General features: G+C 38.1%; 2 protein-coding genes across 5 annotated transcripts; one reads left to right on the forward strand and one right to left on the reverse strand.

Annotated features, from left to right (window-relative positions):
* Positions 1–543: 543 nt before the first annotated feature.
* Positions 544–12,340, forward strand: LOC111784048 (type II inositol polyphosphate 5-phosphatase 15). The gene is made up of 11 exons (XM_023664867.2): positions 544–1,457; positions 1,545–1,794; positions 2,599–3,391; positions 4,481–4,605; positions 5,762–5,846; positions 7,552–7,717; positions 7,816–7,856; positions 7,994–8,261; positions 8,626–8,749; positions 11,039–11,402; positions 11,536–12,340. Exons 1-11 carry the CDS (start codon positions 626–628, stop codon positions 11,890–11,892), a joined length of 3,405 nt encoding a protein of 1,134 aa, XP_023520635.2. The 5' UTR covers positions 544–625; the 3' UTR covers positions 11,893–12,340.
* Positions 12,341–14,277: 1,937 nt separating this feature from the next.
* NPQ7 (antigen receptor-like protein (DUF565)) lies at positions 14,278–16,148 on the reverse strand. Of its 4 annotated transcripts, none has more exons than XM_023664872.2 (3): positions 15,944–16,148; positions 15,414–15,599; positions 14,278–14,938 (listed from the first exon to the last, which is right to left on the reverse strand). In XM_023664872.2, the coding sequence occupies exons 2-3, from the start codon at positions 15,581–15,583 to the stop codon at positions 14,491–14,493; spliced, it is 618 nt and encodes a 205-aa protein (XP_023520640.2). In that variant the 5' UTR covers positions 15,584–15,599; positions 15,944–16,148; the 3' UTR covers positions 14,278–14,490. The 4 variants fall into 4 exon arrangements, with proteins under 4 accessions (XP_023520640.2, XP_023520637.2, XP_023520639.2 ...); XM_023664869.2 differs by having other exon boundaries at positions 15,414–15,606; XM_023664871.2 differs by having other exon boundaries at positions 15,414–15,654.
* Between the last annotated feature and the right edge of the window lie 1,787 nt (positions 16,149–17,935).

The raw sequence follows: 17,935 nt of genomic DNA on the forward strand, positions 1-17,935 counted from the left end.
GGCTACGATACCATTTATAGCGTCCAAGCCCACCGCTAGCAAATATTGTTATCTTTAGACTTTTCCTTCTAGGCTTCCCTTCAACGTTTTGAGACACGTATGTTAGGGAGATATTTTCTACACTCGAATGCTTCGTTCCCCTCTCCAACCGTTATGTGACCTCACACAAAGTTTGACCAACTCATCCGACCTAACCCCATTTATATTATTTAACTGGATACGAATCACCATTTTAAAACTCAGACAAGTTCGTCTTATTTAATGTTTTTTTATTAATATAATTTTTTTTAAAAGTGTTAAATGTTAATAAAAGATAAAAATTTATAATATCAATAAATCTATCCTAATAAAAAAAATATATATATATATTTAAAAATTTTAATAAATAATTAATATTATTTAATTCGATGATTTTAACCAAAGGGTTATGCCACGAGCACCAAACAGTACCTCGAGAGGCCAATGATGAGGCTGACTCAAAACGGTTCCCCTCTCTCTTGCTTCTCATCTTCCAATTTTTGCTGTTTCTGTTATTTGGTGCTTACATTATTCTCTCTTTTATCCATTTGGGTCTCTTTTTTTCTGATTTGTTTCTGATTTGCTTCAATTTTCTAGCTGGATCCCGATGGAGCCGCCTCCTCTTATCGACCTTGGCGACGACGATGGCGGCGGTGATGGTGATCATACTCCATCTCCCTTCCCCAATTCGTATACCCAAAACCCTAATCACATCAATTATGGGTTTGAGTACTCGAATCGCGACGATTCTACCAGTAATTACCGCACCCAATTCTTCGATTCCAGTTCGTCTTCCTCCGATAATGAAAATGACGTTGTCTCTTCCAATTCCGTTGAGTCCACCACCAAACGATTGGATTATATGCTGCAATTTCTAGACCGGAAGCTTTCATCTCAATCTGTTTCGTTTAGTAATCATGATGGTAATATTCAGGGTTCGGATTATGATGTGAGTCGTTCTTCTCTTCCTGAATTCGTTGGGCGGGGCGGAGGAACTGGGATTTTTAGGCTTGCGGTGCGTGCTGCTGTTCACCCTCATCGGCCACCTAGTCTTGAAGTGAGGCCGCATCCTTTAAGAGAGACGCAGATCGGGTGCTTTTTGAGGACTATTTCCAGCAGCGAGTCCCAATTGTGGGCTGGTAGTGAATTTGGTGTCCGGTTTTGGAATTTCAAGGATTTGTATGCTGCGGCAGAAGACACGGCTGTGAGGAATGGTGATGAAGAAACGGCGCCATTTCGCGAGTCAGTGTGGACGTCTCCTACTCTTTGTTTGGTTGCTGATGAGGGAAATCGGTTAGTTTGGAGTGGCCACAAGGATGGTCGGATTAGATGCTGGAGGATGGATATTCAAAGTTTGGATTCAAATGGTCATTTTACAGAAGCGTTGTCTTGGCAAGCTCATCGTGGTCCTGTTTTTTCGCTTGTAATGACATCTTATGGTATATATAATCTCTTGTGATTGTCTAAGCTTGGTGGGTTTTGCTTCTTTTTTGTTGACTGTTTTGGTTTTCCTTTCTTTCTCTTAGGTGATCTTTGGTCAGGTTCCGAGGGAGGTGCTTTGAAGGTGTGGCCATGGGAAGCTATTGAGAAGGCTCTCTCCCTGACAGCGGAAGAAAGTCCTATGGCTTCTTTGTTGGTGGAAAGATCCTATATTGATCTTAGGACTCAAATCAGTGTTGGATTCAGTAACACATTTACCTGGGATGTTAAGTACTTGTTATCTGATGACTCTACTGCCAAAGTCTGGAGTGCCAGTGACCTCTCTTTCGCGCTCTGGTACGTTTGTACTCATGTGATCGTTACATAAGATTGCTTACTCTTTTTTGTTGTTGCATTTGGTGGATTGATTTTCTTTAGTAGATGAATCTTTCCATCTAAAGATAAGGTGTATTGATTAGGAACTTATATAATCAAGTCCCTTTGTTATATGCAACATTGACCTCGATTCGTTTCATCAATGAAAAGTCTTGTCTTGTTTTTTGATTTACAATACATTTGATTTTATTTGACCTTGTATTTATAAGAAGCCATGAGAATTCTATACAAGAGACAAGGTAAGAACAATGATTATTCGAGAACAAAGCTCACTCTCCCAGCCAATTCGAGAGGGTTGGTAATCTCGCTCTAACCTTAGAACACTGATCTATTACAAAATGACAAGAAACCCTTCCTAAAAAAGAGACTTCCATTTTAGACTACCCTCACGCCGACACAGACCTTACATCACCCCCACAAAAACTTTTCTAGTGGTTGATCCCCTTTCTCATCCCTCCAAGTGTATTCACAATTGGAGGTCTCACAACCGCCTTGGGGCCAGGTAGAGAGAACCCTTGCCCAAAACACTACAAAAATTTGTCTTCCATTCATTCGACATAGTACGAACTTTTTAAGGTTACGTGCAGTTGGAGCATGTCCTAAACACATAAGTTCCTGCATGTCTATGGGTAAAAGTTCTCTTCAATATCCTGTTTTCTTTGTGCTGTAGTTGTAACTTGCTTCTGAGTAGCTAAAAGGATACTTTCAAGCGTCATTGCCTTTTAATATGTGGATTTTAGTTATTTATTGTTTCCACTTTTCAAGGGATGCTCGCACAAGGGAGCTATTGAAAGTGTTCAATACTGATGGTCAGCTGGAGAACCGAGTTGATATGACGCCTGTCCAAGATTTTACGTTGGAGTCTGTTTCTTTTCCAAAGAAAGAGAAGACACAAAGTGCCTTTGGTTTTTTTCAGCGGTCACGTAATGCTATAATGGGAGCGGCTGATGCTGTTCGCCGAGCTGCTGTGAAGGGAGCCTTTGGAGATGATAATCGGAGAACTGAAGCATTAGTGATAACAGTAGATGGTATGATCTGGACTGGATGTACAAGTGGCTCACTTGTTCAGTGGGATAAATATGGAAATCGTTTGCTAGATTACACTTATCATTCTCATGCTGTCCAATGTTTTTGTTCTTTTGGATCACGAATATGGGTGGGTTATGCCAGTGGTACTGTACAGGTATTGGACCTCAAAGGTAACCTTATTGGAGGATGGGTGGCTCATAGCTGTGCTGTGATTGAAATGTGTGCTGGATCTGGTTACATATTTACCCTGGCAAATCATGGTGGTATCCGTGGGTGGAATGTTACTTCTCCAGGACCCCTTGACGGCATACTACGCTCGGAGTTGGCTGCGAAAGAATTCTTGTATACAAGAATGGAAAACTTAAAAATATTCACTGGTACATGGAATGTCGGACAGGAAAAAGCATCTCATGACTCTCTCATCTCTTGGCTGGGTTCTGTTGTCACAGATGTTGGCATTGTCGTTGTTGGGTTGCAGGAAGTTGAAATGGGAGCTGGTTTTCTAGCAATGTCAGCAGCTAAAGAAACTGTGAGTTCCTTCATTATAAAACGTACAAATCTTTCTTTTCGTTATATCTCAAATTTCCGAAAACTAATAAATGAACCTCAAGAAAGTTATCTGCATGTTTTATTATTTCTAAATGAAAAGAAAAACTACATACCCCTTAGCTTGAGGCTGTTGCTTCTTTTGTCATTCATGGAATTCAAGTTATTTCTTGTTTTTTTTTTTCCTTAGCTAGAGGCTATTACTTCGTTCGTCATTCTTGGAGTTCAAGTTACTTCTTGTTTTTCTTGGTTGGAGAGCATAAAAAAATTTCGGCAGTTGAGCATGGGTAGCATCATTTCCAGTCAATAATATCGAATAGAGTATCATCTTCAAAGTTAAACAAGTCAATAATATCGAATAATATCAAAAAGCAATCATGAAAGCTACATAAGAACTTGTAAGACATAAAGACCTCCAATTTCATCATTTTAATGTTCTTCATCATTTACTCTCAGGTTCACACTTTCCTCTAGTAGTTTTCTTCATCATAAGATCTTAAAACAAGCAAGAACATTTCTGCATGTTAAAAGGACAAGTTATTCAGACTTCTATAAACGATGATAGTTATATAGATATGCAATGGTATACAATGTACATGTAGTAGCAATTGCATCCAAATCATTCCTAGAAGTTAGAATCAAGAAAAGGGTAAAAAGAAATTTGGTGGAAATACTAGAAGGTTCAGCTTCCAAGATAGAATCCATCTGAGGCCTGTGTACAAAATAATTGATTAGATTAATAAAAGTACCTAGCACCTAATTCAAGTAAGTAATACATTCTCCCTTCTATATTGAACAAAGGTTTTTTCAGTAGAAATCTGGTGAGTACTAAAAAGGAGGTAGACGATAATATTTCCTTTTTTAGCCTAAGAACAAGATTATGCAGACTAGTCCTTTCCATACATATGAAGATAAAAATCATCAATAATTAGTGCATAATACCAACTCAATTATAACTTCTTTTGTCAAATTCAAATGAAGTAGTTTGTCAAATTGATTAAAAAATGACATGCCATTTATCTGCATTTCTTTCTCTCTCAACTTCTTTTCATTTCCTTCCTTCTTAACGCAGGTGGGACTCGAGGGGAGTTCTCTTGGCCAATGGTGGTTGGATATGATAGGAAAAACACTGGATGAAGGATCAACTTTTCATCGTGTTGGTTCTAGGCAGTTGGCAGGCTTGCTTATAGCAACATGGTTTGTAGTTGATCAGCCCTGCACTTATTTAATAACCTTTATTTTATTTTCTAATGTTACTATTTTCTTTTAATTAGGAAAATAATTTTTATTGATCTTGTTGGACTGGATGTACGAGTGGTCTTTCAAATGCTTAGGATTCTCTCTTCGTTCTAATCTTCCTCTGCCAATTGGGATTCTGCTGCATTTCATTTGTATTTGAAAAGATTTCACTTAGAACAATTAGAGAAAAATCAGAACTCCCAATGGAAGCATGATATATCTCCTACTAGAGTTGAATACATTACGAAAATAAATAGTAGACAACTTGATAAAGAATCCTTAGGAAAGTCAAAATAACAGAACAAAGACAGAATGTATCGAGAGGCCCACTCTTTGCATTCGACTGAAAATGGTCATCCCAAAGCGTCTCACGAATCTTGCTCACCAATCTAACCACTATCTGTTGGTTTCTTTCAAACCAAATAGGGTATATCTTTTACTGCATCGTTCACAGCAACCTAGTATTGTTTTCCATCCTCACACCACTCGATGTTTGGAAAAAGTTTTCCTTTGATCTTCTATCTAAGATCCAAGAAATATTAAGGATCTTTAGAATTAGCTACTGTAGCAACATTGAAAAACAAATGCGATTGATCTTCTCCTGCCAAAAAAACCACAGAACACAAATTGTAGGAGACAAAGGTACTGAAGGACACTTCTTTTTTCACTCTGTTCATCATATTAAGACCATCCAATGGGCAATGCAAATGAAAACGTTTACTTTTCTTGGGATAAACCAAATCTCTGCTTGAAAGAAACATAACAATTTTATAATGAGTAGAAGGCTATTGAGTTCTTAGTTAAAATGATTATTTTTGTTCTCTTGTTTGCTCTCGTCGTCAGTAACTGTTTTTGTTTTTATAACTCAGGCATTTGAATTTCCATAGTTAAAAGTCCTCACCTTCACTCAGGATTCTTTTCCCCCTGAATTAGAGCTATTTTCTTTTTTTTTTTTTCTGTTCTTTTTATTATATAATATTGGCTCTTAAGAGATCTTGTAATATAATAAAGCTTAGAAAAATGTTTTTTTGAAGCGGTGTTTATTCTGTAAGGGTAGGTCTTTTGCTTAATTTATCTCTTCCAGATGGTCCATAATACGAATTCAATTGTTCAGGGTTAGAAGTAACATCCGAGCTCATGTGGGGGATGTGGATGCTGCAGCAGTTCCATGTGGCTTTGGACGCGCAATTGGTAATAAGGTATATCTTGTTTCTTTATTCAAATTGTACTATATCTTCCAGCATTGCTTTTTGCCACATTTTGTACGTTGTATTTCCAAAAACATTATGGTTATTTACTAATTAGAACAGTTCGATGAGCAATAGGAGGGAAATTCGCATGAATACCTTTGTTATTCAGGGTACATATATGTTAAATTACTAATCGATATATTCCTTCTCCATTTGCCATTTCGGTAGAAGTGAAAGATTTTGTAGCAAGCAGGATCTTTAGAATGGTTGTGAGTGGATGTGTGGTTCCTTGCTAGATTTTATGTTCTCCGTGAGGCTTAGTGATGTAGTTATTGTGTAATTATTCCTCAAGTTTTATTTTACTTGTTTGACCCCCTTCCTTTTATGGGATTTTTTTTTAGATGCCCGTGTGTTTGTTCATTTTTTCTTTCAATGAAAGATTGATTTTTACCATTACAAAATAAAAAAACAAGGTAGAATTTGAACCTTGATAATGCACAAATATTTGTTTCACTGTTAAGAACTAAAATATTGACTGTCGAGTTGTTGAACAAGCAACACGTAATACTGATTTAAGGATGACTTGCATACACTTGAGGAAATGTCCTTTTCTGGGTAGATTACAGGAAAAAAAGAAATTATTTGAACTAAAAAATACTCTTAATTTCAAAAGATACAATATTAGCTTTGACCTTTAATAAACGTTAGGAAGCTACTAGAAATCAATTAGAATATTGAATGAAAAGTCAACAAGACACTGCCTCAAAATGACGTGGCGCTGACTAGAATGGGTCATGTTTCCTCTAAAAGAGTGGTGTTCTACCACATTGACTTTTTAGTCAACTTCTAACAAATTTTCTACTTTAAAGATAGTTTTGAAACATTTATGAAAGATCATGGGTGTTAAATTTAATTACAATAACACTTAACATTCCCTTCACTTATGGGTTTGGAAATTTGTAGAAGGCCAACAAATGGAAGTCAATATAATTGTGGAAGAAATGACTTTCCATATGTTAAATCACGGATCCAACCCAAAAGCTTAAGCTAATGAGTTTTGGTAAATTTAATTACATTAATACTTCAATAAATTTTGCAACAAAGAATGAGATATTTTTTATAAACAAAAAGCAAAATTCAAAAGTTACAATGTAAGATTTTAGTAGGAATACCTAAGTGACCCCTATACAATCAAAGATCCCCTAACTCAAAAAAGTTCCAATCCTTTTAGAAGAACATCCGTGCCTCCCAAAAGATACTCCCTGATGGAAATGTTCACGTCGATAACATTCTTGGTAATTGTCATTGACGTAAATCAATCGATCTTCAGTCATTACCATATGTAGAACTATTTTGTCATTACCATGTGTAGATATGAATCTTTTGTAACTTTTTGACAAAAGATAGATTTCAAATGTCATAATCATGTATAGGACTATTCAGTCCTTAGATCTGAACGGATGAAAAATATATCAGTTCTTGTTACAAATGGAATTCTTGATGAGTATTCGTTTACGGATTAGTGAAATGTGAGACTGCCTTCTAATATTGGTGGTATTTTCATTTACAACATTTGATTGGTGAATTTGAAATTAGTCTTGAAAAGGGTTTTGGCATCTCCCTTTCAGAAACAATAGCTTCTTATCATTTGTTTTATAGCCTATAACATTTCATAATTGTAAATCTTTAACATAATTAAAGATTGTTTGACCAGGGGGCAGTTGGTTTAAGGATACGAGTGTTCGACCGGGTGCTATGCTTTGTTAACTGTCATTTTGCTGCACATTTAGAAGCAGTCAACCGTCGCAACGCAGATTTTGATCATGTATATCGCACTATGTCTTTCCAACGGCCGTCCAATCCTTCGAGTAATGCAGCTGGTAGAGTATATTGGTTCTTCTTTTTGCACTTTCCTTATTGACGCATTTGTCTTAACTTGTTTAAAGACCTGGTTTGCCTTTGCTCCTTTCTTGTGCAGTTTGTGCTTCACCCACTGCTCAGTCAGCTCGTAGTTCAAATGTATGTGTATAATTTATTGTAGCATGGTCCATTCATTCTTTTAAATTACTTTCTACTAATTTTTAACTAAGATGTACTGAAAGTTTCTTGCTCCTTTTATCTGGGGTGCAAATGATGGGGAGTTGTGTCTTCCACAGGTTGTTAGTGGGTCCTCTGCAGAAATGACACCTGAGTTGTCTGAGGCAGATCTGATCATTTTTCTTGGTGATTTTAATTATCGGCTCGACGGTGTATCTTATGATGAAGCTAGGGATTTTATTTCTCAAAGAAGCTTTGATTGGCTCAAAGAAAGGGATCAACTCCGTACAGAGATGGAATCTGGAAATGTCTTCCAAGGGATGCGTGAAGCAGTTATTACATTTCCTCCCACATATAAATTTGAGAGGCAACAACAAGGATTGGCAGGTAGCTTTTTGATGCCGTTAAATGGTAGTATTATCGGTGCAAGCTGCTCGAGAATTAATTACTGCTAGTAAAAAAAAAAAGGGATTTGCTGATTCTCATTGTTTCCTTACGCCCTTTTTAGGCTCTTAGATGCATACCATCTTGAATCTTTCTTAATCACAAGTAATAGAAAATGAGAGAGTCTAAATGTTCCAGGATCAAAACCTGGCTTCGATAAAACAAAATTGATTCCTTGATTTTAAAAGAAAGAAAGAAAGTGGGGGGCAATTATAATCGGAGAGGGTTTTCTGTTTCTATCCTGCAATATAGGTTACTTGATTTTTCTGATGATTCTAATATCAAATTTATTTTTCCTGTTTAATAGGATATGATTCTGGGGAAAAGAAGCGTGTCCCTGCCTGGTGTGACAGGATACTATATCGTGATAGTCGATCATCTTTGGCATCTGGATGCAGCCTCGACTGTCCTGTAGTCGCTTCAGTATCACAGTATGTCATCCAATTTTAATTTTCTTTCTATATGTAGCAATTGAATTAGACGCTTGGGCTCAACTGTTTACTTTTGAGAAGATTTGGTAAGTGGGTGTGGAGCTCCTATGAGTGTTGTTTCCTCATTTATATTGTATCCCGAGTAAGAAGTTGTATATTGTGGCTTCTATCTTATCATCCTCCAATCCTTTTTCTCCTCGTTGTTTTTGGGCTTTTCACATCATTTTTCCGATAGAAAGGCCTTAGACGTTGGGACCCCAAATTATTCAGGCAACTCTCTTTTTTGTTTGTTGTCTGCCCCTTCCCTGCCCCATTTTGCCTCCGTTTTCTCCCCCATCTGGAAGGTTAAAATTTCATGGAAAAGTAAGTTTTTCTGTGTAGTGGTTTGTACATGGGAGAGTCAACTCTATGGATCGGGTCCAAAGACATTCTTCCTCTATGTTGTTCCTACTCAGCCAATTGGAGGCTCTTGATCAGTTGTTGTGGGACTGTCACTTTGTCCAGTCTCTCTAGGTTGGGTTCTGTGGCTGGATTCGTTTTTGTTATGTTTGGCATAGAATTGTGGCAGCTACGCCCGCGCTCTTGGGTTGTACTTTTCGGGAGAAGGGTACTAACTTTCGACAAACTAGCTTCTTTGCTACTTTGCAGGGGTTTGGTTTGAAATGAACAATAGGATTTTTAGGGAGGTGGAACGGTTGTGCAATGAGGAATTGGGAAGTGGTGAGGTTTAATGTCTCTGTGGGCTTAGATCACGAACCTATCTTAATTGTAATAAATCATCACTGGGCCGTTCCAGATCCACTGCTAGCAGATATTTGTCCTGTTTGGGCTTTCCCTTTTGGGCTTCTCCTCAAGGCTTTAAAACGCGTCTGCTAGGGGAAGGTTTCCACACCTTTATAAATGGTGGTTTGTTCTCCTCCCCAACCAATGTGGGACATCACAATCCAACCCCCTTCGGGGCCCAGCATCCTCGCTGGCACTCTTTCCTTCCTCCAATCGATGTGGGACCGCCCCCAGATCCACCCCATTTGGGGCCTAGCGTCCTTACTGGCACACCGCCTCGTGTCTACCCCCCTTCAGGGAACAACGAGAAGGCTGGCACATCATCTGGTGTCTGGCTATTCACCACTAGCAGATATTGTCTTCTTTGGGCTTTCCCTTCGGGGTAGACATGAGGCGGTGTGCCAGTAAGGACGCTGGGCCCCAAAGGGGGATGGATTTGGGGGCAGTCCCACATCGATTGGAGGAAGAAAAGAGTGTCAGCGAGGACGCTGGGCCCCGAAGGGGGTTGGATTGTGATGTCCCACATTGGTTGGGGAGGAGAACAAACCACCATTTATAAGGGTGTGGAAACCTTCCCCTAGTAGACGCGTTTTAAAGCCTTGAGGGGAAGCCCGAAAGGGAAAGCCCAAAGAGGACAATATCTGCTAGCGGTGGATCTGGGTCGATACAGTTTGCAATAAATTAATCTTTTTTACAAACTTCCTTTGGCCTTCTTGGAAATCTTGACCTTCCATAATGAGGTGAAAGAAGGAAATATCCTTTATTTGTCTGCATGATTGTCCGGGGATAATGAAATTTCCTTGTCTATTGCACGCCCTTCTCTCTTTGTACATGCAACGAGGGTAACTGCTGCTAGCTTTATTACTTCCGTTGGTGTTTGTTTGCTATGCTTTCCTTGTAGTATGGTATGCTGTAGCTAATAATTCTATAGGTTGTGCTTGTACAAAAGGAGAAAGAAACAAGTGGGTCGTTTTATAGGATAACTTCGCCCTCGAGCTCGAGGTTTTAATTTTTTCACTGTAGTACTTTGGTTGACTTCTGCTTTACTAATGACAAAATCTGCTTCGTTGAAACCCATGACAAAATCTGCTTCGTTGAAACCCATATTGCTACGAGCATTTGCTGGTCTGCCGAATAAACCAAATAAAAAATAGGATAACATGCTCGATAAGGCATGAGTTTGAGTATTACCAGCATTTCGTAGTAGGAACGTCCACGAATCTGATCCATTACTCTTCGCACTATGTGAGGAGACATACATATATGTTGACCTAAAACGTATACTTCTGTAGATGGATGCTAGTATGTTTCTTATCAGGTTCTTCTCCAATCATGCCCCTTCAATTTGAATGCTATTACTTTTTTTTTCTTACGAATCTGGTTTTGTGAAGTACAAAGATTTGATTGCGGAATATGATTCGACATCGTTTTCGTTACTAACAATACCGACGTCAAATTTTACAGTTTTTTTCTTCCTGTTTGGAGAACTGATTCCTTCCTGTACAGGTATGAGGCTTGTATGGATGTGGTAGATAGTGATCATAAGCCTGTTCGCTGTTTATTTGATATCAATATTGCTCGAGTTCATGAGTCTGTAAGAAGACAAGAGTTTGGAGAAATTCTTCATTCAAATGAGAAAATTAAACATATGCTGGAAGTGTCATGCAAGATTCCTGAAGTTATTGTCAGCACAAACAACATACTTCTTCAAAACGATGATATATCTCTTCTACGTGTTACGAATAAATGCGAGAATAGCGATGCTATATTTAAAATAATTTGTGAAGGTCAGTCTACAATCCGAGTGAACGGGAAAGCATCGGGTCATTATAGTTTTCGAGGTTCTTTCGGTTTTCCACGATGGCTCGAGGTAACTTCATTTATTTACCTCGATCATCTACTTATAATTTGGTCTGCCTGAGTCTTGCATTCCCTGAACTGAACATTGCATCGAACGATATCAACTATAACAAAAGCTGGGTTGTTTCTTGCTGTTGTAACAGGTCTCTCCTGCAACTGGAATCATCAAACCGAATCAAATCGTCGAGGTATCAGTTCGTCTAGAGGAATCTCATATGTCAGAAGGATTTGTTGATGGTCAACCGCAAAACTCATGGTGTGAAGTAACCAGAGACAAAGAGGTTATGTTGCTTGTTAAGGTGTATGGAACCTTTTCTAGTAAGTCCAAGAATCATCGAATTCGTGTGCGCCATTGTGTTTCGCCCAAGACGGAAGGAACCGAGTCCAAAACCAATAACTCTACTCAAAATCAAGGAAAAGTTCTTCATCGATCTGATATTCAACGTCTCAGCATGCCGAGTGATGTGGTCGACCATCTACGAAATATGCATACCCCTTAAGACGGATCTTCGACAGATTTAGCATGGTAATACTCATCCAAGATTGTGTGGAAATATCATGCCTCAATTCTACCTGCATCTTGGTTTACATAATACCTGAGGTATCTCTTACTGTTTTGAATCAAAACTTACTGCTTTGATTTGTGTCAATAGTGTTCATTCAATAACGTGTTCATTTCTTGAAATTCTGTACACAATTTCCAGACGGATCCATCTCCAGGTGGTTGTTTATGAGTAGATTCACAAATCTGTAGATTAAAATTGTATACAGAAACAGCAGTAGGGTAGGTGAGGCTGTTTCATTTCCTCTTCCTTAAATGTTATGGCCCAGAAACATCTGTGTTTGTGGAACTGGTTTTGCTGTGTCCAAGTTTAAGTTCCTTGAACAAGAACAAACTTTTTAAGCGAATTGAAAATATGGGTCTATAGCTCCATGGTTCTTATTTTATTTTTCTTGAATTGTTTGTCATGTTTGAATGCAGAAGTGTACATATGAATGAGAGCTTGGAATCTTTTCTTTTTGATTGTGAAGGGCAAATATAATATAAAGAGAGAAGCTCGAGCGAAACCGCAACTTTGAAGAATATGATCAAGATCTTCATTCGTCCTCTTAACAGAAAATGCAACACGATGGCTCTATCATCGTAAGCATCCGAAGTGTTAACCGTTGCATAAAACAAATATAATTAACTACAAAAAAAACGTCCACAAATTTGGATTTCAAAAGTGAACATTTCTTCTCCCCAACATAAGCTCAAACTCCTATTGCCTTGTGAGTAGAAGAGAGTTTACCCCCAGATAAAGCTAAAAAATGTAGATCCGATAAAATAAAGTCCTTCCAAACTCGTTTAGGACCCATGGAAATAGGTTGAGGGACAATATTAAATTCCTCAATTTTGCGCCAATTTGAAAATTACATGATAGTTTGAAACTATTCCATGGTGAAACTGAATGCTAACGAGATATGAATACTGTTCGTATGATTTCATCAAACCATGAAAAAAAAAAAATGAGAACGATACTAAGATTAACGAGCTTCGGGTGAGACTCAATCCCGCTAATTTGGATATCAACTAGTCATCAGCTCGGGTAAAATCTACAGAGGAGCCTGCTTATGCACCAAGGAGTTGGAAAGGAAAGGTTAAGAGAAAATGCATAGATGTGTGAGTTTGAAAGAATAATAACTTTTCACATTTCAATTATTATTCTAACAAGATGTTAAAAACAAACACCTTTTTATATATAATTTTTAAATTTTAGCTTAAAATTGAAACTTCCAACTTCTTTTGGGTAACGAAATCTTAGTTTTAAAAGAGAGAACAAAAATAAAGTAATCCTTTAGTGTCATTTTCCTTTTATAACTCGAACCAAACAAAAGGAATTCCAGAAATATGAATCAAATACATTATGGAAATGGTCTGTTATCCCGAACATAACTAAATTTAACTTTAGCACGAATTACTTTCAAATCCTTTCAACTTTGCAAAGATTCTCACATGGCCTTCATGTCCACCACCAATATGACCCAAGACAATCATAGCCTCCTATTTTTAACCTTAAACCTTCCTTTCTTATAATGTATATCTAAACAGAACCATTCTTCTCTATAACCAACTCATTCATTTATTTGTCTCAACAGTTCTATATAACCATTCACATCCCAAATCTCAAAAGGGTTTTGTTCAGATAGTGAGAATATGGAGGTTAAGTACAGAAAAACCTGGATTGAAGCAGCTCCAGCCCCCTTGATTGCCCATCAAAAGCCTTCAATGTCTCCAAAGTTGGAGCCTATTGTAGAGGAACGTTTGGAGAACTCTCAGATCCTCCTGGCTAAGATGACTTTTCTTCTTCCTGTTTTGCTTTCTTTCTTTCTCTACTTTTCCCTGTATAAGCAATTATAATATTCAATAGCAACTGGTAAATTAGGAGATTTCAGCAGCACCTGCCTCTCTTAAACAGAAAATGGAAAGCAATGGGCTCTGTTCAGCTATCAACAACTTATTTCAAATCCAAAATACATTCTACATCTGAAATGCCCAACTTCACTGCCATTGCCAACCATCTTCATCCCTACTCCGCCTAATTTCATTGTAAATCTTCTCTAGTTGCATATCGGGTCGGGAAGTAGGTAATGGATGAAGAAGAGGGTGGGAAGACCAAATATTTAAACAGCAACAAACCAAATTCAAACATTCCCTATAATGTTGTTGGGTTGGGTGACAGAAAAAAGGCTGCTATTGTCATTTCTTTTCATGGGATTGTCACTATGAGAAAGGTTTTCTGTTTCACACTTGGAAACCAACTTCGTTTATTCAATGATCCCCGTGGTCCAAACTGGAGGAACGATTATGGAAGGAGGCAGCATCTTTTCCCCATTCGAAATAGTAAAAGCATTAATTACTAAAATTTCTTACTAAAAATGTGAAGATTGCAGAAGATCATAGTACAGAAACATCCTATAATAGGTATCTATAAGATTATACAGTTACAGAAGTAACACAAGATGGAATAAGAACTCGTGCCTCGTACAAAAATAACTTTCCTCTAAGATAAAAAGAACTACCTTTTGTTCTATTTCAAATCAGGAAGCAACATCTTTCAACTCCCCAACTTGAACGCATCGACGAAGAGGCCTAAGCATACGCCGGCTTTCCAATAGTTTATCAGTACTATTAATGATTTCAACCTCCTAGTTAATAGAGGTGGTGGCTTCTTGTACATGAGTATACCAATCCATTCAATGGCAGCAACCACCACACCAGCAACCAAAACATCCCAGTCACCCGTCTGCCCAAGAATTGTAGCAAGAGCATTGGCTGTATAGAAACCCAAAAGAAGCAAAAATATCTTTGTAGGAAAGTTCTTTCTAGCTGAGTTTAGTTTTTCCAGCAACTGTCTGGCACCTGCACTAACTAGCCTGCCTAATCGAGTACGACCCAGATTCGACTCATTACCATCATCAAGGTTGTCTCCCCCACCGTTACTAGATACCCCACCTGTGTCTAATGCAAAGGCTAATTGTTGTAGATGTCTACTCGTCCGGAAACTGTAAAAAATAACATCACAAACGAATGTTCATAACAGCAACGATACGGAGTTTACTTTTCTTCTTTTAAATAAGAAAAAAAGAAAAACTTTATATAGAAAAGTGAAAGAATGTACGAGGACATACAAAAAACGAGCCCGCAAAAGGAGACTTAACACTAACTACAGAAAGAGACTTCAATCCAAAAGAAAGAGACCAAACTAGTAATTAAAAAAGAATGGACGCTCACAAGATGCATTAAATCTAGCAACCTCCCCAAATCCCCTCCCAAGATTTCTCAACCTCTCTAGACGTGCTACTAATCTGTTCCTCTCCAGCTTAACTTCTGTGCTCAACAAAATTAGCATTCATCCAATACTATTAAGACATGATCTTATGAACCAATAATTCTCCAGCTAAAATGGAAATATATGCAAGAAGAATAGCACAGGTCTCTTAACAACACGTGATAGAAGTTTATAAATTCCACATCTACCTTTTTCGAGGAAAAGGTGCAGACTTCAAGCAAAGAGTTGAATTGTGTCCATTAAGGATAGCCACATAGCCCATGTTATGGATTAGGCAAGGCATATAAGTAAGACATAATCCTTTGGAGATATAATTCGCTATTGTCAATAATCTGGACTGCATAATCATAGCTTCCATTCGAGCGGGTGGTTATCTGCATACTGATATTGCCATTTATTACACAATCTTCGAATCAAAAGAGACAGCCTCTGTACTACAAATTAAAATCAAATCAAAACTGTTCAATCTACAACTTTGCAACAAATCTAAAATCCAATGTTTAGAATTCAAAACAATGCGTAGGATATTCAACATATGATCACTATCGTGCATCCCAACCGAAATGCAAGAGATAAAGGAGAAATATCAAACAGTTGCAGTCTAGTCGGCCTATGATGCTCGAGGAACATTCAAGCAAGTACTTCAGCAGTGAATTAGAACACACAACAAATTCAGGCAAGAGAAATACAAATGAAATTTCGAGACCGAGAAAATTACCAGTAAAGTTCTTGCCGGAGGGTTGAAATTGCCGGAAACTTCAAATGCCGCTGGAATTGATAGCTCCGAGACGAAACCCTAGCGGCGAAATGCGTCAAACGAAGGGCGATGTGGTTACCCTCATCCTCGAAAATCGTTGCCCATTAGAGGAAATTGTTCACAAAATCTGTTTCGTTGCAGAGAAAGACAATGAACACAGCATTCTTTGTTTATTAACCAATAATATTAATAAGAGAAAAAGAAGGCCTAAAAATTAAATATTTTTCAACAATTTTATTATATTATTTAATTTTATATAATTATTTTTCTTTATTTAATTATTTTATTTTATTTTATTTTATCTACGAAATCCACTAACACGTAATTAAAAAGGATTCAAAGTGAACTTGTAATTTGACCCAAAAATAAAAAATAAAAAATTAATTATTTGTCTTTTTTGGACTTGTAATTCCAAATTTATTTATTTGACCCAAACTTTTTTTTGGCTTTTTCTCGAGATTTTTAAAACGTGCCGTTAGGAAGAGGTTTCCACATCGAATGTTTCGTTCTCCTCCATAGCCGATGTGGAAAGGGTCCAGCGTCCTCACTCTCACTCATTCCCTTCTCAAATCAATGTGGGACCCCCAATCCACTCCTATTTAGGCCCAGAGTCCCTGACACACCGCCTCTATTCGGGGTCCAGCGTCCTCACTGTCACTCATCCCCTTCTCCAATCAACGAGGGACCCCCAATCCACCCTTATTCGGGGCCAGAGTCCCTGACACACTGCCTCGTGTCCACCCCCTTTTTCGGGGATCAGCCTCCTCGCTGGCACATCGCGCGGTGTCTAGCTTTGATACCATTTGTGACAGCTCAAACCTATCGCTAACAAATATTGTCCTCTTTTGATTTTCCCTTTCGGGCTTTCCCTCGAGCTTTTTAAAACGCCCCCAATCCACCCTCATTCAAGGCCCAGAGTCCCTGACACACCGCCTCATGTCCACCCCCTCCCCCCCCCCCCCCCCCCCCTTGTGGATCAGCCTCCTCGTTAGCACATCGCGCGGTGTCTAGCTTTGATACCATTTGTGACAGCCCAAACCTACCGCTAACAGATATTGTTCTCCTTGGGTTTTCCCTTTCGAGCTTTTCCTCAGGGTTTTTAAAACGCGTTTGCTAGGGAGAGGTTTCACACCCTTATAAACAATGCTTCGTTATACTCCCAAACATATGTGGGATCTCACAATTTTGGTAGTAGGTTCACATAGAAAATGCAAGTAACATCTGACTATGGACTTTATTTATACACAGTATCAAGATTATTCCGAATGTTTTCATCTCCCACATACTCTTTTACATACAAAACATCATCTGAATCTTCAAATCTGGAGAAGAAACAAATTTTGGCTTCTGTTTATAAGTAAAGAATACATCTCTATTCGTACGAGGCCTTTTGAGAAAAACCAAAAGCAAAACTATGAGAGCTTATGCTCAAAGTGGACAATATCATACTATTGTAAAGAGTCGCGGTTCCTAACATTGCTTGGATAAAGCAACGAAGAGTCTTCTAATCACTTTCCAATGTCAGTTGGGGTTTATTGCCACTCAATTATTTTCTTGATTTAAATGCTAATATTATAAAGATTTTTAGGCTAAAAAATCTTTGTTTCTAACTTGTAAATTTTAACTTGCTCAAGATGTAATGTACAGACATGTTGAATCTTTTTTACCTTGCTCCTTGTAATCAGTTCTTCAGATACATGCAAAAGATCAGTAGTCAGATTCATATCACAATGGATGTACCGATACCCCTTGGACTGATGTTATGAATGCCATGACACAAGCAACGAACATGGTTGAAGAACAAGCTGGCGGCCAAGCACAGCCACAACAGTCAGCTGCTACAATACAACGCCCACCTGGTTCGTAAGCCGACGTTAGGAACTTTTGATGTGATAGAATAATCGTCAGGGATAGAATTCACAACCCAATCTGAAAATCCCATTTATTTGTTGG

This window comes from Cucurbita pepo, chromosome 4 (assembly GCF_057944985.1).
Source record: "Cucurbita pepo subsp. pepo isolate OVF chromosome 4, ASM5794498v1, whole genome shotgun sequence".
Classification (NCBI taxonomy): domain Eukaryota; kingdom Viridiplantae; phylum Streptophyta; class Magnoliopsida; order Cucurbitales; family Cucurbitaceae; genus Cucurbita; species Cucurbita pepo.